The 25,688-nt window shown below is 33.3% G+C and overlaps 2 protein-coding genes and 1 long non-coding RNA gene across 3 annotated transcripts; 2 read left to right on the plus strand and 1 right to left on the minus strand.

Moving 5' to 3' along the window:
- Positions 1–6,530: 6,530 nt before the first annotated feature.
- LOC131006050 (uncharacterized) lies at positions 6,531–9,707 on the plus strand. Its single transcript, XR_009095404.1, has 3 exons — positions 6,531–7,172; positions 7,488–7,574; positions 8,435–9,707. It is a non-coding gene; the product is annotated as an uncharacterized LOC131006050 (long non-coding RNA).
- A 592-nt stretch (positions 9,708–10,299) lies between these two features.
- On the plus strand, positions 10,300–11,469 carry LOC131012661 (uncharacterized). The gene is made up of 2 exons (XM_057940652.1): positions 10,300–10,506; positions 10,594–11,469. The coding sequence occupies exons 1-2, from the start codon at positions 10,312–10,314 to the stop codon at positions 11,467–11,469; spliced, it is 1,071 nt and encodes a 356-aa protein (XP_057796635.1). The 5' UTR covers positions 10,300–10,311.
- A 4,773-nt stretch (positions 11,470–16,242) lies between these two features.
- LOC131005892 (receptor-like protein 7) lies at positions 16,243–19,643 on the minus strand. The gene is made up of 3 exons (XM_057933009.1): positions 19,360–19,643; positions 18,322–18,465; positions 16,243–17,671 (listed from the first exon to the last, which is right to left on the minus strand). The coding sequence occupies exons 1-3, from the start codon at positions 19,403–19,405 to the stop codon at positions 16,263–16,265; spliced, it is 1,599 nt and encodes a 532-aa protein (XP_057788992.1). The 5' UTR covers positions 19,406–19,643; the 3' UTR covers positions 16,243–16,262.
- Positions 19,644–25,688: the final 6,045 nt, after the last annotated feature.

A 25,688-nucleotide genomic window follows, 5' to 3' on the forward strand; every position in this document is an offset into this window, starting at 1 on the left:
AATTCTTAATAGATTTGAACAAGTAAATATACCAAATTAATCTACTCAAAATGTAGATTCCAAATATACCATTTAATTCCATTAATTACAAAGTAATTATGGACTATTAAAGCCATTTATTCCAACAGGGATAGGCTAAGACTCATAAGCCATAACTAATCCTACGTGGCATAATCTCAAGATTAAGTCTCGGGCCCTATTTATTCAACCAAACATAATATTACATAATTAGGGTTGCATTCCATGACAACCACTATATTATGTAGAGAACAAAGACCAGATCTGGTCCATTCATATAATTTAAATCAACAGATGATGATTTATTCTGAATCAGTTTTTTATGAATTAAAGTAATTATTTTTCTAAATTATTAAATACGATAAGGGTTCTTTTGTCCTTTGAATTTCACATACAATCTTCCAGCTGAACGAATCCCGAAAAATTCTCCATTTCCTAAACAAACTCTACTGAATGAAATCAAAATTTCTAGGTTTTCATCGAATAGTTTCACACTGGAATCACTTCGTGCAAATAATATGAGTTGTTCTTCTCGATTCGGCGCTACCCGCTATTGCAGTGGGATATTTTTTTTGTGATAACAAAGAAGAATTTCTGAAACAAGGAAGACGGCGAATCCAGATTATTTCATATCTTCGAGATAAAGAATCATCCACAGAGGTATATTTAAATTTCGTACAATATATTGATTACTTTATAATTTGTTGTAAAGTATTACTTAGTAATTAACTAACTGAATTCGATGACGGAGTAGTTTTCGTTTTGAGGTATATTACCTGTTCCTAGTTTATATGAATTATTATTTTAGTTCGGATTATTTACATGTATGGTGTGTTAAATAATGTCGCCACTTTGTTTATGCTTATACCTTTCCTTTATGATTATTTTTTCATCATGATTATTTTTCCAACATAGTTATGGAACCTGTGCAGCGAATTGAAATTGTAGTTCCAGGTAAACTGAACTGTAGACATATTCATTGTTTAGATTTGCATTATTCATTATTTAACATATATTCTTATTTTGGCAGATACACCAAGTGATTCTTCGATTTCTCCGGACAAGAAATGGAACAAGATAGTTTATCGAAACAATGCACGGAATAGTAAAGGTAAAAAGCAAACTAACTGTTTATTTGTTAAGATATAGTTACAAAGTATTCTAACCATACAAAGTATTCTATTTTTCATTTTTACTAAGGCAAAAGACCAATTTCATTCCGTCCTACTAGTCGACTGACTCCCACTGGCATAACTAGTGGTATGTTTCATTCGGCCAAATGTGATATAATATTTTGCAGTGTATAATACTAAAATTTTGTGTTTTATATATATAAAGCATCATCTTATAAATTGATTACCCTACAACTTTTCTGTTTAATATATATTAAATGTGTCATATTCATATACAGATTTAATGCATTTTTAATCCTGGAATGACATGTGCGTCACGAAAACGAGCATTTTTTGATGCATTGAATCGTGAGCTGCGTTTGTATCAAAGCAATGATATTGGTTTAATTGAAATGGTAATATTTGGTATTATGCTTATAAATATACTTTGTTATGGTGGTAATATTTTCATTGTTTTAATGCTTCCAGTTCTTCTTCCCTGTTTTCCCAAGGGATCATCCATATGTTATATGTTTTGACATAAGAAAAGAGTTGATATTCATCATAGACAGTTTAGTGAGGTTGAATCAGCAGCCTGTTGGATCAAACTACGACATTTTGTGTGATATGTTTGTAAGTTATCAAGTAAAATCAATTTATTGAATTGTGGTAAATTTTCTTATTAAGTCTGTATATAATTCTAGCGTTCATTGCTGTCGGAGTTTCTACAACACAATGGTGAAGATTTAAGCTCTGCGTCTGTTGCCAAATCTACTATACAAGTTGTAGATCTCAAATGGGCAGACCCTAAAAATCAAATAGATTTTTCAGTGTATTTGATGTGGCACATGGAGACGTTTGAGGGCGACACATCACAGGATTGGAATACTGAATTGGTGAATGCAACACATACTAATCTATGTCTATTGAGGTTGAGATACTGTGTAGCCATAATTTCATATGACCACAAACACTCTTAAGGATGACGTTTTAACAGATTCATCTGAATATGTCATTGAACTTGCAAATAATTCAACTACTTTTGATGCAATTCTGTTAGGATGATACAACCTCTTCTTTTGTAAAACTTATTCAGGCACTTACTATCTAGTTATTTTTTGTTAAATTGTTGTGTTTGGAAATATTTAACAATTCACATATTTTTTATACAGAGCAATTTTTGGAGTTTACACTTTGCTATATTTCTTGTATTTGTACTACTGTTTTACAATGCGTACCTGAGGTAAGGTGTATATTTTTTATATGTAACTGAGCTGTTAAATTATATAATATTTCGAATTTTTAACCAGTTGTCTGCGGCCTAATTAGGCTATGTTATGCATGTGCGTTTAATTTGTTCATAGTAGTAGTGTATGAACTAGTATGTTCATAAAATTAGGTTGTATGTCCAGTAATTACGTTAGTAACGTTATAAAAAATATGATTTTGCTTGTTGCATTAACCTCATTCGAATTAACATGTATATTGTATATTAACTAGATATCTGCATACCATATTTGTTACACACACGATATTTATTGACCAATATAGCTTAGTGCATGATTTTACTGTAATCTATCTCGCAAAAAATTTTAAGTAATGTTCGTCACGAAATAAAACAAAATATTGAAATATTTACATCGGTTCATTAGTTGTGTTCAAAATTCGCAATGAAAAATTCATATGAAATTATATAATGAGTAACCATCCAAGCTCATATTTACACGCTGAGTGGTACGCCTCTTGTCGAACATGGTTTCATAGTTTCAAAAGGTTCGTTTAATTTGTTCGTAGAAATAGTATACGAACTGGTATGTTCATAAAATTATGTTGTATGTCCAGTAATTACGTTCGTAACGTTATAAAAAATATGATTTTTCTTATTGCATTAACCTCATTCAAATTATCATGTATATTGTATATTAACTAGATATCTGCATACCATATTTGTTACACACACGATATTTATTGACCAATATAGCTTAGTGCATGATTTTACTGTAATCTATCTCGCAAAAAATTTTAAGTAATGTTCGTCACGAAATAAAACAAAATATTGAAATATTTACATTGGTTCATTAGTTGTGTTCAAAATTCGCAATGAAAAATTCATATGAAATTATATAATGAGTAACCATCAAAGCTCATATTTACACGCTGAGTGGTACGCCTCTTGTCGAACATGGTTTCATAGTTTCAAAAGGTTCGTTTAATTTGTTCGTAGAAATAGTATACGAACTGGTATGTTCATAAAATTATGTTGTATGTCCAGTAATTACGTTCGTAACGTTATAAAAAATATGATTTTGCTTGTATATTGTATATTAACTAGATATCTGCATACTATATTTGTTACATACACGATATTTATATTTACTAAAAATTATGGATATATTATTGATTTATATAAGAGAAATTCTATACATACAATTTAGAATAATTTATTATTATACGTTCACATAATATTTTTATGTGTTGCAAAAATCTGATGTTACATTTTGCAAAACTATTTATATTTTTAGATGGATCATTCACATTCATTGACCAATATAGCTTAGTGCATGATTTTACTGTACTCTATATCGCAAAAAATTTTAAGTAATGTTCGTCACGAAACAAAACAAAATATTAAAATATTTACATTGTTTCATTAGTTTTGTTCAAAAGTCGCAATGAAAAATTCATATGAAATTATATAATGAGTAACCATCCAAGCTCATATTTACACGCTGAGTGGTACGCATATTGTCGAACATGTTTTCATAATTTCAAAAGGATCGTTGAATTATTTAAACTAGCACAACAAACTGATACTGGCAATATTTTCATTATCTGTCTAACAATATTTGTAAAATGTATTATGACTATACTGGCAAATACAAAACATTTAAACACACACAAGTTGAGTAAAATATAAAGAACATAATACACGATGATAAAAATAATATATGTACATGCACAATTAACAAAATGCATATATTGATGATGTAATGTCATTAACAAATTTTAAAAAATATAATCAATCCAATTTACGAACATGACAAAATAGCAAAATGCAAATACAGTAAAAATTCGCATGTTCATTGCATGATTTCATTTAATACATTAATTTGTTCAACGAACGTGCGTACGAAACCAAAAGTATGAAATCGCTTACCCAACTTATTTAGCATTAATTTGTCTATAACAACATGAATTTGTCTTATTTTAATCACGAACTGGGTTTTTCCTAAACAACAACCTAGCTATATGCTGAAATTATTATATGTTGATATCTTACCAAACATTTATGTTTTCATCATAAAAAAAAACTTATGAATTATAAATTAAATATTGATATTATTATGGACAAAAAAAATGAACATATATATTTAGTGTTGCATTATATTTGTGCACCAAATAGTAAACGAACATAACTTATGCTTCTGAACATACATTTTGTACGTTTATATTTTCAACGTGTGAATTGGTGCCCATACATGTTTTTGCATACATAAATTATTTAACATGTGAATTACTAATTTAATAGGTTTTGAATTTGAAATTAATGTTCAAACATAATTTTAATTAACGTTAAATATCATGTACTAATATACTAATGAAACATACAAATGAAACATATTTTATTCGAATACAAATAATGAAATTAATAATCAACGTATCAACAATGAACATATAAATGAACATATATCAAATTTGCAATTTACTGCCCATATCTACAAGAATATTAACAACATCATAGAATAAGCAAGAATGACAAAAATCATTGTAAGTTAATATAATAATACATGTATTGTTTTTCTTACAATACTTGTAATTCTCAAAACTAGTTAAATAAATAAAAACAATTATAATGAACAACCCTATCATATATAATTTCAACTACTTGTTTCTGCTACTAAAAAACTTGATATTTTCGTGCAGCAATTCATTCTCAATAGAAATATCTTGCATTTTATTCTGGAGTTTGCCGTTTTCTGCCTCAAGAACATCTCGTTCGATTATAATTCTTTGGAAAAAAACACTTCTGATATGGTGGAATTTCCGGATCCAACCATTTAAAATACCTGCAATTACCATTCTATAAAGAAAAAATAAATTATTAAACATTTAGAATTGGTTCAACAGATGCATTCCTATATAATTATACAAAGGTTTAGTGCATACCGTTTGAATACCGTTTATTCCCCTTTTTTAAGAACATCAAATAATATGCTCATATTTTCAATCAAGTGTTGCATGTATTCATATTAAGTTTTTTTTTTCTTATTCAAGTTGTTTTGTTCGAACAAGAAAACCATGAATACTAATAATCTTATTTTATTTTGAATGGATTATTAACTGCAGTATTCAACAATAAGAGCCCAATCAAACAAAATCATATCAGCAATTCATATTAATATATGTGTTCAACAATTCGAGTTTTTTGCACGTACCGTCCATCTCCATTGAAATAGATTATTGAACTTCCGTCTTCTTCACAAAAAATATACAGAATAATACGATAGAGATTAATTGTGAGATTTTGTTTTCTCTGTAACTGACGCTATCTTAATGATAATCTTCCATAATTAACAGATTTTGGTAGATACGTTTCACTCAATAAACGGATATGGGTTGACATAAAATTACTAACTTATCCTTCCTGCATAAAAAACGATTGAAAACATTATGAAAATTAAGATAGATCAGAACCGTTAGATATCACATAATCAACGCACACGAATCGGTCTTTGTTCTCTACGTAGGGGAGTGGTCTTCATAGAACTCTCCCCTACATAATTAATCCTATCTTATCCTATAAACCGAACACCCCCTATATATCTTCGTAATTCCAAACCAAACTTTGGGCGGTGTTTGAGGGTTTGATGGAGTAAGATTGTGATGAGGCATCATCAAACTTGCATCAAATATGGCTTTAATAATTCACCGCAATTGTTTCTTTTTTGAGAAGTCAGCCGCAGTTGTTGACAACAAAGATACATATACGATCGAATCCGGAATCGCAAGCCTCTAGATTCTTAAAAAATTGAACAACACAATTGCAAGTACTATACTGGTATGGATAGTTTAGCTATAATTTCTTCAAATGGTATTTATTTGAAATTGTATTTAGTTTAACATGTACGATCATTTCTTTTATTTATGTGAAGAAAAAATAATTTTCCACTTTAATTTATTCATCCTAATCTGCACATCAAATATATAATACGGTTAAGGAATCCTGCGCTCTCCTCGATTCTAGGTCCTACGTGGCATCATAAGAAATTAGAATTTTAAATCCCAGCAATTCTAGAGCATTTGAGTTTATAATATCTATCCTATGTGGCAAAATACCTCTTACATGGCATATCTTATAGGAGTAGTATTTTAAACGATCTCTTAAGACACACAATGAATATTTCTCTTCCTCAAATTCAATTTCCCTAACCCCCCGTCTCCACACAGCTCTCCCCTCCCCCGTCTGAAATCAGTGGCCGCGATTCGCGTCACCGCCGCTGCAGGCGTCGTCACTCCATCTCCACACCAGACTCCCCCTTCGGCCCTTCCCTGCCCCTATTCGCCGGCGGCGTGGCCACAGTCCAGCCCCAAGTTGCGCCGCCGCCCCTTCCTCCTATCGTTTCCGTCTCCACACAGCTCTCCCCTCCCCCGTCTGAAATCAGCGGCACCAACTGCACTCGGATTCCAGTCGCCACCGCCGCCTTCACCGCGCCGGCCACCTCCCTGCCCCCGCAAGCCCTCCCATCTGCATCGCCGCCTCTTTCTTTCTTCAATCGGCGGCTCCACCGCCCACCGCTCTCTCCGCCGCTCCCGCAGCCTCAGCCGCTTCTCCCGTCCCAATGCGCCGGAGCCGGAGGCCGAGATGGACTACATCAAAAACGTGCCCAGGGGAAAATTCGTCAACACCACGAGGGGCTCGACCTCGCTGGCACCAACCGAATCGCCGAGCCCCTAGATCCCCAAAGTCTCACCGCCTCTTTGTGATTTCCGGCGAACACGGCAGCCATGTCCGCCGATCTGCCACCTCCCTTCCCCCATATGGTAAGTATTAAATGTTTGACTATTTTAAATATAGAATGATTATTATTTTAGAAAGAACAAATTTTGGAAAGATTTGTAACAATGGAAACATAAACCCTAGATTTTTATGATAATTAATTTTCCGTAGCTGCAAAGAAATTTTTTTGGAAACAATTTTATCAAAGGAAACTTAAACCCTAGATTTTCATCTATAAATTCATTAGTTGAATTATTAAAGATACAACAGACGCAAGGTAAAATTCTTCTTCTTCTTCTTTTGTTGTCTTTCTTTTCTTTTGTATTAACACGGCAATACCTCCTTCTTCTTTTTTCCAGATTTTTTGTTTAGAGGATTAAGGGATTGCTTACTTCCCTGTTTTGGCTGGTGGCGGCTGGAAATTTTTTAGACATTATATGACCAAGGTTTGTGATTTGATAAAGTTCATGGATTCATCACTCAAATAAATATGAATAATTGTGCAGGGATAACATAGCTGATAATGCTAATCTTGATTCTTTTGTATATAATTGAGGGGGCTTGATCTTGATGGGTTGGTGCTAATCTTGATTGTTTCGTTGCAGTCACTGGTGGTCTAGGTCTAGCTGAACAGCTTGCTTTATTTTCATTTGACCTTAAATCTGGTGTTCTGTTGCTATTTAAGATGTTATCATGCAGATACCACAACTTGTATTATGTTCATAAAAACTGATTCTTATATTGACGTAAATAAAAGAGAATTCAACATTATGCTTTATTTTCATTTGACCTTAAATCTGGTGTTCTGTTGCTATTTAAGATGTAATCATGCAGATGGAAATTAACGCTGCCATATTAACATTTCTGGATGCATGGTATACTGTATTTTGGTGTCCTCTGCCATATTAACGCTGCCTAAAACTTTCGAGCAACTGTATTTTGGTGTCCTCTGTAATCTTTCATTTGTATGGCTTTATGTTGCCACTGTTGCCAAATTGAGATCCTACAATGCAAACTCATGTTTTACTTTTTTGTCACATCTAATAACTCACATGAGGCTTTCAAGCATTTGAAGAATCTGCAAATATTTTGAATGGAAAGGTTTTGTAATATGTGCCTTTTAACAATTTTTTTATATCAGCAAGATTGGGAATTTAACAAAGTAGTAAAAAACTTATCAATAAACCTGCACACTTTTATTCCTTTCTTCATCATTGTCCAATTTATTGAATTTCATTTTAGAGTTGCAATTTCATTTTAGAGTTGCAATTGCTTACTTTGTTTGATTTTTTTTTTTCCTTTTCAGGCTGAAAGGATTCTTGGGTACTTACCAAGATAAAAAGTTTCTTCTTCAAGTCCATAATAGTTTTTGACTGATATATACTCATTTGAATCTGTTAAAAAGATACTGGAATTAAAGCTGAACATATTAACATTTTTGGATGCATGGTATACTTGTAAATCTGTTAGTGACTGATGCTCATTTCTTTTGTTAGATTTGTCAGATTTTAAGCCATTTTACTGCACCCCAATTCCAATTCCATCTACATGAGTTTTGATATATATATATATATATATATATATTAAAAAAAAAAACAACTGATAGAATATTTAAATTTTGATATTGAAATTCTTTTACTGTAGTACTTTTATATAAATTTTAAGTTTGATGTCAACAAAACTATTTCATACTAAGAGTGCCGAATTCTTTCTTAAGTTTGCTATGATCAAGTTTGAAAAGGTAAACTTAATATGCGATGCATTATTTAATTAAATGACATTAATTTTTTTTTTCGTCTTTTGGATAGATTTGCAGCTGACAGATGACCAATTAAAAAACCTTGCTTTAGCTGAAATTGAAAAGTTGCTTGTGGCTAACTCTACCAGTCTCATTAACTTTCCTAATATGCCATTACCAAACGAGATTGTTATATCTTCTACTTTAAACTTGCTCATCTTGGAAGAGACGTCTTATAACATTGAAGAAATGAATGTTGAGCATCAAAAGCTATATCACTTTCTAACGGATGAGCAAAAGACTGTTTATGATAAGATCATGACTGCAGTTGATAGTGGTGAGGGAGGACTTTTCTTTCTGTATGGATACGGCGGTACAGGAAAGACATATATCTGGAGGACCTTATGCTCGAGCTTACGTGGAAAAGGCTATATCGTACTGCCTGTAGCCTCGAGTGGAATAGCTTCATTATTACTCCCTAAAGGCAGAACTGCGCACTCGAGATTTGGTATACCGTTAGATTGTGATGAGAACTCCACATGCCACAAGATTAAGCCAGACAGCGATCTCACTGGACTTCTCAAGAAGACAAAACTCATTATTTGGGATGAGGCACCTATGACGCACAGATACTGCTTTGAAGCGCTGGATAGGAGTGTAAACACAAATTTTATTGTATTCAATTTAATGAAATACAAAAATGTGTACAAATCCAAAATATATGGATTGAGATGAATTTGTTGCGGGTTGCGAATCTCCACTTGATCCTCTGATTATCCTCTTCAAATGTTACTTGAAATATTTGGAGGGAAGTACGCCTTCTTGATCTCCTTGGATTTGACTTGATGACTTGAACTTGAATTTGAATTTGATATGTTTCTTGAAATCTTTGGAGGGAAGTTCGCCTTCTTGATCTCCTTGGATTTGATTTGATGACTTGAACTTGAATTTGTATTTGATGACGTTAATCCAGAGGGCTTCCACCTTATTTCCGAATCAAACGTTGACTTGACGAATTTGATGAAGAACTTGTTGACTTCCTCGTAGAACGCCTTGATTGTTGGAGATGACTTCGTTGTAGTGAATTACTCCTTCAATGCTTGAGCTCTCAAATGATTTGTGTGTGTTTAGAACTGATATGGGGACCCCTATTTATAGTTGTAGGAAGAGCCAGGCTTTGGGCCAAAGCCCGCATGATTATGGGCTTAGGGCTGACGTGGCACGATCCTATTGGCTTTTGAAGATTGATACATATCAATATTAGATTTGACTTGCTGCCAAAGAAATTGATCTCTATCTTTGAAATATGGTAATATCTTTATCAATAATATATCATATTTAATCTTGGATTTCATAAGATTCCAGAATAAATAAAGATATAAAATTAATAAAATATTTTTATTTCTGTTAAAATTAGTGCGCCTACAAGGAGCCTGAAGGATGTTATGCGATCCCCCGAAGGAAGTTGTTCAGTGAAACCATTTGGTGGTTTGGTTGTTGTACTAGGGGGGGATTTTAGGCAGATCTTGCCAGTTGTCCCCAATGGGAGCCGACACGACATTGTGCATGCTTCAATAAGCTCTTCTCAACTTTGGACATCATGCAAAGTTCTGAGGTTGACTAAGAATATGAGATTACAGGTATTCCATGATAACACATTATCATAACTAAGTTCATCTATATTATGTCTTTGATAAATTGACTGTATAAATAACTTCTAATGTCAGGGAGGAGCGTCTGGATCTGATGCTGAAGACATCAAGAAATTTGCAGAATGGATACTTAGTATAGGGGATGGTACAGCTGGTGAGAGTATTGGTGATGGAGAAGCCGATTTGAGGTTACCAGACGATATGATAATACGGGATTCAAGTAATCCTATTGCATCTATAGTGAAAAGTACTTATCCAGACGTACTGCATACCCTGTCTAATCCAGAATATTTTAAGGATAGAGCTATCCTGGCCCCAACCAATGATATAGTTGATTCGATTAATGAATATGTCATGTCCTTGATGCCTGCCAAAGAAAGAGTATATCTTAGCTCGGATAACATTTGCAAAGATAATGGAGAAGTTGACCTCGATGATCAAGTCTTTTCAGTTGAGTATCTGAACACGATCAAATGTTCGGGATTGCCGAGTCATGAAATCAAATTGAAGGAAGGATGCATTATCATGCTTCTCAGAAATATAGATCCTTCAAATGAGCTTTGCAATGGCACAAGGATGATAGTCACTAAACTTGGGGCCCGCGTGATTGAAGCCAAGATGATTTCAGGTAATAATGCAGGCAAAAAGTTTCTCATTGCAAGAATGATCACGAGCCCCTCGGACTTCACAAAATTTCCGATTCGATTTCAAAGGAGGCAGTTCCCACTAAGTCTTTGTTTTGCAATGACAATAAACAAAAGTCAGGGTCAGTCTCTTGCAAATGTAGGTTTATACCTACCGAAGCCTGTGTTTACCCACGGCCAATTGTACGTTGCAGTCTCAAGAGTTACTAGCAAAAAAGGCCTCAAAATTTTAACATGTGATGCAGAAGGACAAACGCACAACACAACTACTAACGTTGTGTACAATGAAATTTTTGATAAACTGTGAGGTAATTTTGAATATTATTTTTTATTTTATTTTTTATGTCATGCTATAGATATTTAATAAACTTTCTATGTATTATTCAAATAACTTTTTTATTAATTTTTTAAATAAAATGTTCATTTTTATGGATTTTTTGCAGGTAAAATTGGTGGAATTAAAGAGTGGGTGGAAGTTCTTTTTAAGAAATATTCTATTTTAGTTTTACACGGAGACCTTTTTTTATTATAATAGTTTGACATGCCATATAAACAGTTTTTTAGTAAATGATCTCCATAATTTATAAATATATTGTGAAATAATTTTTACGTCCTTTTTTTTATTAATTATACTAACATTAAATGATACCCGTCGAAATTCGACGGGTTACACACTAGTATACATATTAATTAACTATCTTACTTGATATGTTAAAAGTTTAGAGTTCAGAATTCCAATAGATACATGATATGATGATTATTTTATTGTTAGGTACATATAAAATAGAATGTTTATTATACTCCGTCCATATGTTATTATATTGACGATGAAGCGCAGTCTGTTGGTAAGACGCTTATCCTCTAATCAATAGGTTGGGGGTTCGAATCACCCTAGGAGCTTGAGTGTGAGTGAGTTTTTTCCTTTCTTTGATCGTAACAATTTTTTTTAAAAAATATACCATGTTCATCTGAAAATCAGTATTTTTAATAAAATTCTACATAATAATAATAATAATAATAATAATAATAATAATAATATTAATAATAATAATAATAATAAATTAATAATAATGAACAGTGATTTTTTGCATAAGTATAAATCTATGCAGCCACATTGTGGTCACCCACACACTAGTATAATAAGAAAAATTTTGATTTATTTAATTTATTTTTTAAAATAAAAATAGGATTTAGTTATTTTACTATATTCTCTACATTGTACTTTTTTTTTTACATTTTTTTTAATAAAAATAAAAAAGTTACTAAAAAATTACAAAAAAATAATTAGAAAGTAGAGAATATGATAAAATAACTAAATCTTATTTTTATTTTAAAAAATAAATTAAATTATTTTTTATTTAGGTAAATTGTGGATGGCCACAATGTGGCTGTTTAGCATTACTCTTTGCATAAATTGAATGGAGGAGAGTGAGAGACTACCTAGAGAATTAATTTTACTAACTAAGTTCTAATTTTGATACGTCAGCATTGATTTCATCATATATAAAAAAAAAAACGGATAAAAAATTACGTAAGTTTATATCTAATTTCATCAGATATAAAAGAAGTCGGCGTTGATGTTGACATGTTGTCGACTTGTTGTGTTGATTTGATGATAGTTGTATAATAAGTTGTGCGGGCACGTGACCCCAAGGGATATTCTTCTCCAGCATCGAAATTTAAACATAAAATCCCGACTTTGAAGTTCATTTCTAGCAAAGTCTTTCAACGGATTTTATATTTTGTTTCATGTCAAATATTTTTCTAACTATGGAGGGAGCTAGCATACTTAACAACCGTAGGAGAAGTTCCGACATGTATTTATTTTTAACGTTGTTGCTGATTATGCATCAGCTGATTTTCTCACAATGTGCCATTAATGATATTTCTTTCTCGGATCATAGGCTTAGGAATCCAAGTGTGCCCTCGACCTCGCCACCTTCCGCCGGCAGTCGTGGGCAGCCGCCGCCTTCTGAAATAAAAAATCGTTCCATACAGACAGTATTTCCACAGTCGGATCCACCACCTAAGCCAGCTGCACCATCTTGTAAACCCACTTGTAAATAGTCTCTCTAGCTATGTCAAACGTTACTACGAATTTCATGTTCCTTGTTTTTCTTAATAATTCTGTAACATCATTCGTTATATTTGCTGATTGTTGTCGTGTCTGAATGATAAAACTAACCGCCGTTAGTTAAACGTTTTATGGTATTATATGAAAAGTTTTATATGCCAATTTTCGCTTATCGAAGTTGGCAAAGATAATTGGATTTGAGACGTCAGAAATAATTATATTCAATAGTACATTCAATGTCAGACAATGTCAGAAAATGCCATTATCAGCCCTATCGCAAATTCTAAAACCATCACGTAGCTCAGCAATATCCCGACGATCATCGGTTTCTTGCTGCCATGGCTGTAGTGAGTGTCCAGGCGGCGGCGGCGGTTTCTTGCTGTCGTTCGCCGGAGTTTAGAAAAGGGGAGGTCCGGCGGCGGCTTCGCTGTGTCGCCCGGACCCAGGAAGGAGACGCCGGCGCGCGGGCGTCGTGGCGGTGGTCGCCGGAATCTGGGGGAGGGAGTCGGGCGAGAGAGAAACTCCGGGGGTGGTGTGTGCCGTCGACGGCGGCAGCCTTCGTTGCTGCTTGCCGGTCTGTCTCAGGGAGGAAGACGTCGCGGGGTGCGTGCGTGTGAGCGTGCTCTGTTTCAGTGAGAGAAGAGAGTAGAGAGTAGTAAGCGGCTCATCGCCGTTGCTCCGGTGAGCTCAGCTAGGGTTGAGAGGTGGGGTTGGGTTCGTTTACTTTTTTTGTTGGGGGGGGGGGGGGGGGCAAGACTGGAATTGGGCCGGGTCAGTTGGTCTGCTGGTATTTTTATTAAATTGGGCTCAAGTGAATTGACTAAGAATGTGGGCTGCCACATTCTAAAACCATCACGCACATGCAACACAAACACAAGCAGCTCAGCAAAATCCCGACTAGGGGTGAGCAAAAAATCCGATTTTTGGTTCGAATTGAATTTTAAGTGAATTTCGGATTTTCGAATCGGATCGGATTAACACTTTTAAAATTCGAAATCCAAATTAAATTTATAATATAAATAATATTATGTATAAAAATATATAATTATTAGGTTTTAAATAGTTAAATATTTCTAAATTATAACTCTATACTTTCATTTTGGTTTATTATAATTAATGGTTTGTTAATGAGGACCTTAATTCGATCATAATTATCTAATTAGTTAGGTTGATATGTATTCTCGGATTGTTTGGATCATTTCAATTTTCGATATAAAAGTGATAAAGTATGAGAGAAAATGGAATAAAGTGATAAAGTAGAAGATGGAAGGTAATAAGGGATAATAAGGGAGTGATTAATTAGTTGTAATTTTGCAATTAAAATCCTTTGTTGGGAGTCTTGGGACGACCCAAAAAGGAATATGCAGCATCTTCGTTGGGACGAAGGGAGTATTTTGGATTGTTTTTCACATTTCGAATTTTTCGGATCGGATTTTATCCGAATTTTTTTGGATTTTCATATTCAAATTTTTGGATAATATGGTTTGGATTGGATTGAATTTTCGGATCGGATTAGGCAAAAATCCTATCCGAAATCCGAATGCTCACAATCCAGATAAAGACGCCGACGATGGAGGGCGATGAAGGCGGTATGGTATCTACGATCGTCATTTTCGTCGCCAAAGCACATGCTTTCAAGTTCTTTGATTTTACAAGCAATCAACTCTTCAGGAGGAATGGCGGTGGCTTGCCCTTGAACTTCCCTCTATCCATCTCTCTCTCTCTCTCGTGATTTTCTAATCGAAGAGAGAAGCAGATTCGAGAAAATTGATTTTTAAGAGGCACCTTTTTTGTGTATGTGCTATAACTATATGTCTGTATAACTATATAAGCAGACAAAATTTGTATATCTTGCACAAATTGTTCTATTTTGGCCATATTGACTTGTTGTCGGTCAACGGCACAGACGACGAGTCTGCTCGCCGGAAATCGGGGGAGGAGGCGGTGGCAGATTTGGGGATCTAAAGTTTAAAAGAGAGATGAGAGACAAGAGTCAAAGAACGAGAGACGAGTGGCTCTGGGCGGCGGCGGCAGCCCTGCCGCTGATGTTGGATGTAGGTAGAAAGATGGGGCGGTGTCTCTTTGGGTGCATGGTGTTCTGAGTTGAAGTGTGTTAAAGGAAGAGTCTGTTGTCTGCATGTTTGAAGTGTGTTCTCTTGGTTTCTGAGAAAGGCGGCGGCGGCGGCAGCGGCAGCTGTGGCGGTGGCGAGGGTACATTTGGATTTTCAATCACATAGAAATTAAATATTCAAATTCTAACAACAAGCTAAAGCCGTGAGCAAAACAATAAATTTGCTTCAATAAATTCTCCCTCACGCCGCCCGTCTTATGGTGAAGCTGGTGAAAGGATTCAATTAAGTTTTACTCTCTCCGTCCAATTTCATTGCGGCACAATTTTGGAGAAGCGTATGATTGTAGGAGCTAATTATGTTAAAATAGAACGGTAACTTTAATTTAGTGTTTTTAAAATAAAAAATATATATTACGAAATTTGAAAATGAGGACTATAATTTACATTTTTTTTTTATAATTTATACTTCTATTTAACACATCAAAATGAGAACTATATATATAGCTTTCATCACGATTCGAAATACGAGTGTAAATGTAAAAATGGAAACTATAGTCCATATTTTCAAATTTCGTAATGTATGGTCCTTATTTTTAAATTCCGTAACATAAAGTTTTCTTTTTAAAAAGCACTAGATGTTACGGTCATGTTTTAACTTTTAACAATTAGCTCTATTATAGTGTAATTATATGTAGGCCCAAACATATGTAATATAAGCATTGGTTGAGCCTCTAGTTGGCTCAATCATGCTTTGGGCCCGTTTATGAGCCAACTATTACATTAGTTGGGAGGGGCTTATTCCGGGGGCCCTAGTTAATAATCACAAAATTAAACTAAAGCATAAAAAGTTCAAATTGAAGAAAATATATATAAGAAATTAAATAAATTGAAAGTGGGACACAAAGTGTGGTACACTGAATCTTATTCCCGGGGGCTTGAGCCCTCAGATCCACCCCTACTCCCGTCCATCAATGGAGAAGATCGGTATAATTTGGTTCAAGTTTGACCGAACACCGAAAAATGGTTCCAAAAGCCATTTAGGCCTTCCATATTTCATCACAAAACAACCCATCAAAACTCCAATCCCGAATCCACATCCATATCCCAAAACCACAGGTTTCCAACTAAATCCATCCACAAAATCAGACTCATCTTCATCTTCATCTTGATCGTCACGAGTCAACGTCGGAGTCTGACCGCACTTTTTAGTCAACGGGAATCCGCACAATCCCGAGTTCCAAACGTACGAGCTGTTATCAAATGTCGGAAACTGGCCGCCAGATTGAGGAATCTCCCCGACAAGATCATTCCCCGAAAGATTCAACGCGGAAAGGAAATTCAACCCCGTCAGCTGCCGAGGAATCTCGCCGCTCAATCGATTCGACGACAGGTCCAACGATTCCAGCGCCTTCACGCTCCCGAGAGAGGACGGAATCTTCCCGGTGAGACCGTTGCGCGACATGTTCAGGTATCTCAGCGAGTTAAGATTCCCTATGGATTCCGGAATCTCCCCGGAGAAGTAGTTCCCGGACACATCGATCGCGGTGAACGCCGTCAAGATTCTGACCACCGGCTGCTCCGTACCTTTGAGAACAAACACCATTGATTCCTCGTATTTGCTGAACCAGTTTCTCTTCTCTGTCACATTTTCCCTCACGTTCATCATGGCGGGGAAGGTGGCGAGATACCTAGTTGGGAGGGAGCCGTTGAATTTATTCTCAGAAATATCCAACACTTGCAGCTTTTGAAACGGAGCGGGATCGTCGTCGATGGGCGGCGAAACGGCGCCGTTGAATCTGTTGCGGCTCAAGACGAGGACTCGGAGATCCGCGAGAGTCTGCAACCAAAAGGGAAATTCATCTTGTATTCTATTGTTTCCGACGTCGAGCACCTGCAGCTTCCCACAATTTGCTAGGGTTTGCGGCAGCTTTCCTCGGAGATGATTGCCGTTGAGGTCGAGAGACTCGAGAGCGCAGCCGTTGGGGAACGACCGCGGGATGAGGCCGTGGAAGGCATTCTCCTTCAGATGAAGAACTTGCAGAGATTTACTCAGATGTCCTAAACACTTTGGGATTGCTCCATGCAGAGTGTTGTTTGAGAGGTGGAGGAATTGGAGGGATGTGAGGTTGCAAATGGATGATGGAATCTGTCCAATGAAGTTGTTGGAGTGGAGGATTAGGGTTTTGAGGGAGTGGAGGTTTCCAATGGTGGAAGGTATGGAGGAGGAGAGATTGTTTGTGGCCAAGTTGAGGTAAGTCAAGTTGTGGGATTTTTCAATATTTGGTGGTATGGAGCCTTCGAAAAGGTTAGTGGAGAGATCAATACTCTCTATTTTAGCTGTGAATAATTCTCTAGGAATGGTACCTGAAAGTTATGGGATTAATTATAGAGGGTTTTCTTAATTTCAAAAATTATAATTATAAATCAAGTCATAATTAATGTGTAAAAACAAATGGGAAATAATAATTAAATAAATAGAATTAGGTTATAGTGAGATTACTATTTTTTCGTGAGATTTGAGACTAATGAATAAATCACTATATAGGAATAAGGTAATTTATAATGATATTAAAAAAATTAGTAAAATTTTCCTTTAGATAAATATCAATCAGAGAATACGGTAAATCAATATTTACAAATCAATCTAAGATCTCACCATATACGAGCGATGTCATAAGAACCATTCCCTAAATAAATATATGTATCTACATATTACTCCCTCCGTCCCACGAATCTTGACACGTTTGGTTTCGACACGAGAATTAAGGAGTTGTAGATTAGTGTTTTAAGTGTGTAGTTAATAAAGTATAAAAGTGATAAAGTAGGAGATAGAATTTAATAAATATGATAAAGTATGAGAGAGAAGGTAATAATTATTACCTTATTTAGAAATGTATCAAGATTCGTGGGACGGTCCAAAAAGGAAAATGTGTCATTATTCGTGGAACGGAGGGAGTAATTCATTGTTGCGGATATTACTGAAGATCGTAACGATGATCAAAGAGTGAGCTTACCAGTCAAAGCATTCTTCTCGAGAGATAATGCGATAAGTGATTTCATGTTGAAAATGACTGGAGGCAAACGGCCGATGAAGTTGTTGGAAGCCATGTACAATGCAGCTAAATTATCAAGGGCACCGATCTCTTCTGGAATCACACCTAAAGAAATAAATAAATAAAATAATTTAATCGTTAATCATATTTATATAAATGTGTTCCATTAATTAGCATCAGATAGTTAGATACATGATTTTGTATCAGAGAATCCACTAGTTTGACTGATAAAGCAAAAGTGCATAAATTATCTGCAATATTCTATATAGTGTTAATAGGCAAATATACCCACTTTCATAATCTATCTATCAAAACTACGTACTCATCCATATAATAAATATATTTAAAATTAAAGTGATATCGATAGGCTTGCATTGTTTTGTATAAAAGTTCTTACATAATATAATTGTACTTGTGTAAGAAAAATGTAAGATTGTTAGTTAAAAATTGTATAAAATCTGAGAAAATATGCATTTATTGAGTATATTAATTTATTATAAGAGTTGGTAGTTTTGATAAATAAGTTATGAAAGTGGTTAGTTTAAATTTCAGATATTATATTGATGAAAAGAATGAACAATTATGTAATTTATATATCGCCTAAGCATATCATATTTGAATGACGAATGATAGATAAACAACGATCCGATAAGCATTTAAAAGATTCAACTTTTGTCCGATCAAGTGATGAAAAGCTTCTCTACAAATAAAGAGATCTCCGATTCAAACCCCATTGGTCGCTTTCGGATAATTTATCGGAAGTAAAGAAACAAAAAAAATATTCTCAAACAAAAAAGAAAACAGAAAATTTAAGTAAAAAATGAACGACATGGGCCTCTTCTTTCACTAATAAAAAATGGGTCAATTTTTCCATTAGTGATACATTCATGCACCTAACATTTATTAAAACTCGTGTCACCAATAATCATGCACACTTCTTTTTATGGGACGAGGGGAGTACAACTTAAAAAATAAACTATACTACAAGTAAAATCTTACCGGTAAAAGTATTGTTGATGAGGTATAATTCCTTGAGAGCTTTCATGTAACCAATTTCTCTTGGCAATGTCCCATTTAGAGAGTTATCTCTCAAGGAAATAGTCTTCAAAGACGATATGTTAAAAAAGCTCGGCAACAAAGGGCCCCCCAATTTGTTAGAATCAATGGACAAATATAGCAAATTATTAAGATGGCCAATCTCATTTGGAATAACACCTATAAAAATGTAGAATCATCAAAGTCAAGCCACTAATCAAATTTATAAGAAAATTTTTACAAGTGAAGTTCTCTACTTGCTACTCCCTTCGTCCCACTTATAACGTCCTAATTTTTTTTTTGGGACGTCTCATTTATAATGTCCTAATCCCAAAAAAAATAAAATTATTTTATATAATATCTCTATTTGTCTTCTCATTTGCTTTTATCTTCATTTATTTTATTCATATTTTCTTAATTTGCGTGCCTCATTTTTTTTTGAAGCGTTATAAGCGAGACGAAGGGAGTATGATGCACTTTGTCTTGTGATGACAAAATGTCTCTCCTATTTTTCAAACACCCTAGAACATGGAACCACATCGTGTGTGTGTGGAAGAACTACAGTAAAAATAGCTCTTAAAATAAAAACTACAAACCAGCAAAAATGTATGAATTTTATGTGGAACCCGTATGAATTCACTGTATAAAGGTATGAATTGTGAAGAAGAAAAAAATTGCTACCTATGAGATTCGAACTCATGACCATAATAAATTCATCCAACAAGGTGATGAATCAACCGTAGATCTTGATGATCTAACACTACAAAAAAACATCTTTTTACTCATGATCATAATAAATTCATCCAACAAGGTGATGAATCAACCGTAGATCTTGATGATCTAATTAGGGCTGAAAATAGTTCATATTTTATACAATAAAATGTGTTTTTATTATAGCCCTCCCCTGTATGTATGTGTGTGTATATATATATATAGATATATATAGATAAACAACAAAATTAATAAAGATTAATAGAAAGGAAAAAGTTGAGGTAGAAAAGGAGAGAAGCATACCACTCAAAGCATTGTTATCTAGGATTATTGATTGAATGGCTGTCATATTCCCAATTTCTTTTGGAATTGATCCATTAAGTCCGACGGATGCCAGGGTTAAGTTCTTTAAATTATTAAGATTGCCAATCTCTTTAGGAATATCAGCTGACAAATGAAAAATTATAAAAATGAAGATCAAATTTGGTTATTAATATGTTATATATTATATGTATATTTACTTGGATACTAATATTATATAATATCTTAATTTTAACATTTATGTATTTCATGGGATACATAATTAAATTTTCACCTAATAAGTGAATATAAATGACTAAATAAATTAAATTTCGAAGTGAAAATATGAAAAGTAGAACATACCAGTTAAAGTATTATTGGAAAGGATTAGGTCTTGAAGGGCTGTCAAGTTCCCAATTTCTCGAGGGAGTGGTCCACTAAGTTTGTTGAATTCCATCCATAATCTACGTAACATGTGCAACCCACAAATTTCTTTTGGAATATCACCTAAAGATAATAAAATTATGAAATTTAATTAAATTATAAGGTGTGGTGATATGTATAAGTGACTTTTTATTTGATATCACTTATTAATTCATTCATGTATGTAAAAATCGAAGGTTCACATAATTGTCTGAATTTTAAAATGTTAGTAATTATGCTTTCATCTAGGAAAAGTGACAATTGTTTTGAATAAAATTTATAGTTATAAATAAAAATATTAAGAGTGTTTTCTCTTTGGTTGTACATTTACCGTGAAAAAGAGGAAGAAGAAATGATGAAATTTATTTCTATAGAAAGTGAGGGAAAAGACAGGGAATTTAAAAGGAGAAAAAAAAAATTGTATTCCTCATTTTTTCTATGACGAATTTACAATCAACAAAAAATACACCCTAATAGTTATGAATAAAAGTAACAGGCAAAATTATATAAAAACGCAAATAGAGGCAGAGAAATGAGACATAATCTCAGCCGTTGATCTTATCTAATCTAACGGTCAATGTTCGTTCGTTCAACGTTCAACGCGGATTTTGTGTTGAACATGAACAGCCCCCAAAAGTTCAACAAATCATTTGTACGTTCAACATCATTAATTAACTGTCATGTTCAATGTTTCTAATTTTCCTGTAAAGCTCTGTTTCTGTAGAACGCAACCCTAAAAGTAACAGTCGTTATATATAAGAGTAACAATTTTCATAAGCATGCACATGGTGGGGGAGAGTGCAAATGAAACCAGACACCTCTATAGATTGACAAAAACAAAAAGATGAGGGAAATATACATAGAAATAAGAACACATATATATATATATATATACCTGTTAAACTGTTGAACCCAAGGAATAATTGTGTGAGCAACGTCAAGTTCCCAATTTCTCTTGGCACCTCTCCAACCAAGCTGTTGTTGTACAAGGAAACTAGTTCAAGTTTGGAACATTGGCCCAAACTCGATGGTATTTCTCCACTCAACTTAGTGAAAGATATACGAAGTTGTTTGAGGTTGTGAAGATTGTGTCTGCACATGTCGATTGGTAGGTTACTCGACACGCCATTACCATTCAAAGTTATCACCTCTATCGATGACATGTTGAAGATGGATGGAGGAATGGGACCATAGAAGAAGTTGTCATCCATATTCAGAGAGATGAGAGAAGAAAGATTTCCGATCTCCGGTGGAATGGTGCCCACGAGTTGCAAGTCGGAAATATCCAACCCAGTCACGCGGTTATTGAGTGAATCGCAAGTAACTCCGATCCAGTTACAAACTAGGGTTTTGGTGGTCCAATTTTTTCTCAATAAATTGTTGGGATCCGATGTGATGTGAGATTTTAGGGATAGAAGGGAAGAGCGATCGGTGTTGAGATTGGTGTTGGATGCTACGATGAAATAGTGAACATGCAAGAGAAGAGCAAGTAACAAAATTTGGGAAACTAGTCTCTCCATTAGACTTAAATTGGTCTTTTGCATGTGTGGGAAAAACAAGAATTGAAGATATATATATATACTAGTATGTGTCTAGTCTTGTTTTATTTATTGATTTTTGAAGCGCAACGACTATTAGTTTTGGTCTTCCTTAAAAGTCCAGTCAAACTGGAAAATATGTAAAAAGCAAAGGCAAGACTAAGGAATAGTAAAATTTCCACGTTTTAGTAGTGTTCATATGTAGACGTTTTCTTTCTTTCAATGACACCCTCTATCTTACGATTCTTTGTGTTTCATCATCATGTTAGATCATTAATATAACTATTTTATACATTTATTTTAATATAAAAATGAGATGTATTATTATATAAATAATACTCTCATCCGTCCCACGAATCTTGACACGTTTGATTTCGGTACGGGAATTAAGGAGTTGTAGATTAGTGTTTTAAGTATGTAGTTAATAAAATATAAAAATGATAAAGTAGGAGAGAAAATGTAATAAAAATAAGGGTTAATTGCCCCTAAATATACCACCTTTCCTTGAATTCTACAATTGCACAACACCTTTAAAATCTGCCCCTAAATACACCACCTTTCCTTGAATTCTACAATTGCACATCACCTTTAAATCCGTCCCAAAATACATCACCTTTATATTTTTTCTGTTTTTGCACATGACTAAAAAATCCTCAAGAAATAAATTAAAGTGTTAATTTATAAATTTAAATATCTTTTTAGCAGTGGAAATATAATAAAATAAAATTCTTTATAAAGTTTAAAATTATATATATATATATATATATATATATAAATAAGTATTTTCGTAAAGAAATAAATTCTCTAATAAATTTTTAGAAAGAACTTGAATTAAAAAAATAAACAAGTCATGACATTAAGAAAATAAAATGAAACTTTTATTTTAATAAATTTCACACGAATTCGATATAATTTGGAATTTAGAGTTACAATAATCAAAAGTACCACATGAATAATATAATGAGTTTGAAAGAAACATTTTTTTGTTATTTTTTTAAAGAGGTTCGACTCGCCCATTCGACTCTCCACGCGCCTCCAATGTCATTTACCTGAAATATTAAATATGGGATAAGCATACATAGTATACTTAGTGTGGGAACATGCAATTATTGTCCACGTTAATAAAATGGTAACACATACGATCATAACATTCAAAACGACATAGTTTTGCCAATCTGAAAGCCACGTCATTTAAAGTGGTAACACCCTAATCTAGTTAAAGTGTTAAATATAAATTTAAATATCTTTTTAGCAGCGGAAATATAATAAAATAAAATTCTTTATAAAAATAAAGAAATAATTTTATTTTATTATATTTCCACTTTAATTTATTTCTTGAGGATTTTTTAGTCATGTGCAAAAACAGAAAAAATATAAAGGTGATGTATTTTGGGGCGGATTTAAAGGTGATGTGCAATTGTAGAATTCAAGGAAATATGGTGTATTTATGGGCGAATTTTAAAGGTGATGTGCAATTATAGAATTCAAAGAAATGTTGTGTATTTAGGGGCAATTAACCCTAAAAATAATAAAATAGGAGAGATAAGGTAACAAAAGTGATAAAGTAAGAGAGACAATGTAATAATTACTCCCTCCGTCCGCGATATCGTTTCCACATTTTCCGTTTCGGTCCGTCCGCGATATTGTTTCCACTTCCATTTATAGAAGTAGGGTTCACAAACTTCCACTCACAACAATAGTGTGACCCAAACTCCACTCACTACATATCCACTACTATCCACCACTTTTCTTAAAACCCGCGCCGTCCAAAATGTGGAAACGATATCACGGACGGAGAGAGTATTACCTTATTTGAAAATGTGTCAAGATTCGTGGGACGGCCCAAAAAGAAAAATGTGTCAAGATTCGTGGAACGGATGGAGTATTTAATTATCACCAAAAAAATAAAATTTTAAAAAATTATATTCCCTCTGTCCCCCATATTTATGCATACCTTTCCTTTTTGGTATGTACTCCAAATTTATGCACACTCTATTTTTAAACAATACCCCACATAATTTTCAAAATTTTATATCGTTTTAATTTACACTATTTACCCACATTATACTAAACAAGATGAAACTCCATTAGACATACTCAAAATAATTTTTTATTAAAGCATGTATTGTGGTCAACTATGCATATTTATGGGGGATGGGGAAGTATACCATATATAACTCTGAATTAATAATCCTAATAATCAATTATTTATTCAAAAATTGAAAAATAAAAATAATTATAAATCCTAATTGAATTAGTAAACTCTAATTAACTATCTTAAAGGTACACTAAAACATTTATATATAATATAAAAAAAGTAAGTTTTTTTACCTCTAAATTCTCTCTTCTCTCATTTTTGTTCTTTTTTTCTATTTTAATTCTTTTCAAAAAATGATTAAATTAAAGATTATGAGAAAATCTTTAATTTGATATAAACATTATAGTATAAAATAAATTTGAAATGAATAAGTTATGATCGATTAAAGTATCACAATTAATTTTGTTCCCTCTCATTTATCACGAATGATCAACTCAATTTCCATTTTGCTTTCATTAGTTGGTGAAAAAATAAGTAGATGTCATTTAAAAAAATAGAGTTGACATAGTGTTTAAGTATAAATTTTAAATTTAAATATTTTTAAATATGAACTTTTAATAATGCAATTTGATTTTTTTTTTTTTTTTTGACTTGGGGGAATTGGGGAAAGGGAGCAGTGAGGTTTGAATCCGGGACCTCACTGTTCACACACAGGAGGTCGCACCGCTTAGTGTCCCCTTGGGAACAATGCAATTTGAATTTTTAAGAGCCCAAAATGGTTGTATTAAATGACGGCTATTAATTTTGTTATATTGATGGTTTAGTGTTATTTGCTCAAAATAAAATTGACTTAAATTATTTTCTTTGCAATGTATAAATTTACTTGTTATTATAAGTATTTAATTATTATTATTATACAATAGTTATCAAATTGAATATTATACTCATTAAGTTGATAATATTGTTAGTATACAATATTTTAAATCAAATACTAATATTTAAATTAACATATTTTTTTGTTATCAGTTAATCTAATTCATAAATAATAAAAAATTTGACATTTTTACATGATTTATAATTTTAAAAATAAATAAATATGTTGTAACTCGTGCATATCGTACGAAAGGATATACTAATAATAAATTAAAATTTATATAAAAAAAATTAAAAATGGGACACAAATTGTAAATTCAAAAATAAAAGATGGGGTCTTGGGTACAATTGGTTGTACCATACAATCGAGTTACACCTACATTTAAATTCTGACTCTTATCTTGATTCGA

This window comes from Salvia miltiorrhiza, chromosome 1, assembly GCF_028751815.1.
Source record: "Salvia miltiorrhiza cultivar Shanhuang (shh) chromosome 1, IMPLAD_Smil_shh, whole genome shotgun sequence".
NCBI lineage: Eukaryota > Viridiplantae > Streptophyta > Magnoliopsida > Lamiales > Lamiaceae > Salvia > Salvia miltiorrhiza.

Excerpts from the sequence above, each read along its gene's own strand:
- LOC131012661 (XM_057940652.1), top strand. The coding sequence starts at position 10,312 with ATGCGATCCCCCGAAGGAAGTTGTTCAGTGAAACCATTTGGTGGTTTG. Across the intron at positions 10,507-10,593 it reads CTAAGAATATGAGATTACAG|GGAGGAGCGTCTGGATCTGA; the intron begins GTATTCCATGAT and ends TTCTAATGTCAG.
- LOC131005892 (XM_057933009.1), bottom strand. The coding sequence starts at position 19,405 with ATGAAAGCTCTCAAGGAATTATACCTCATCAACAATACTTTTACCG. Across the intron at positions 18,466-19,359 it reads CATCAACAATACTTTTACCG|GTGTGATTCCAGAAGAGATC; the intron begins GTAAGATTTTAC and ends TTATTTCTTTAG. Across the intron at positions 17,672-18,321 it reads CGAGAAGAATGCTTTGACTG|GTACCATTCCTAGAGAATTA; the intron begins GTAAGCTCACTC and ends CATAACTTTCAG.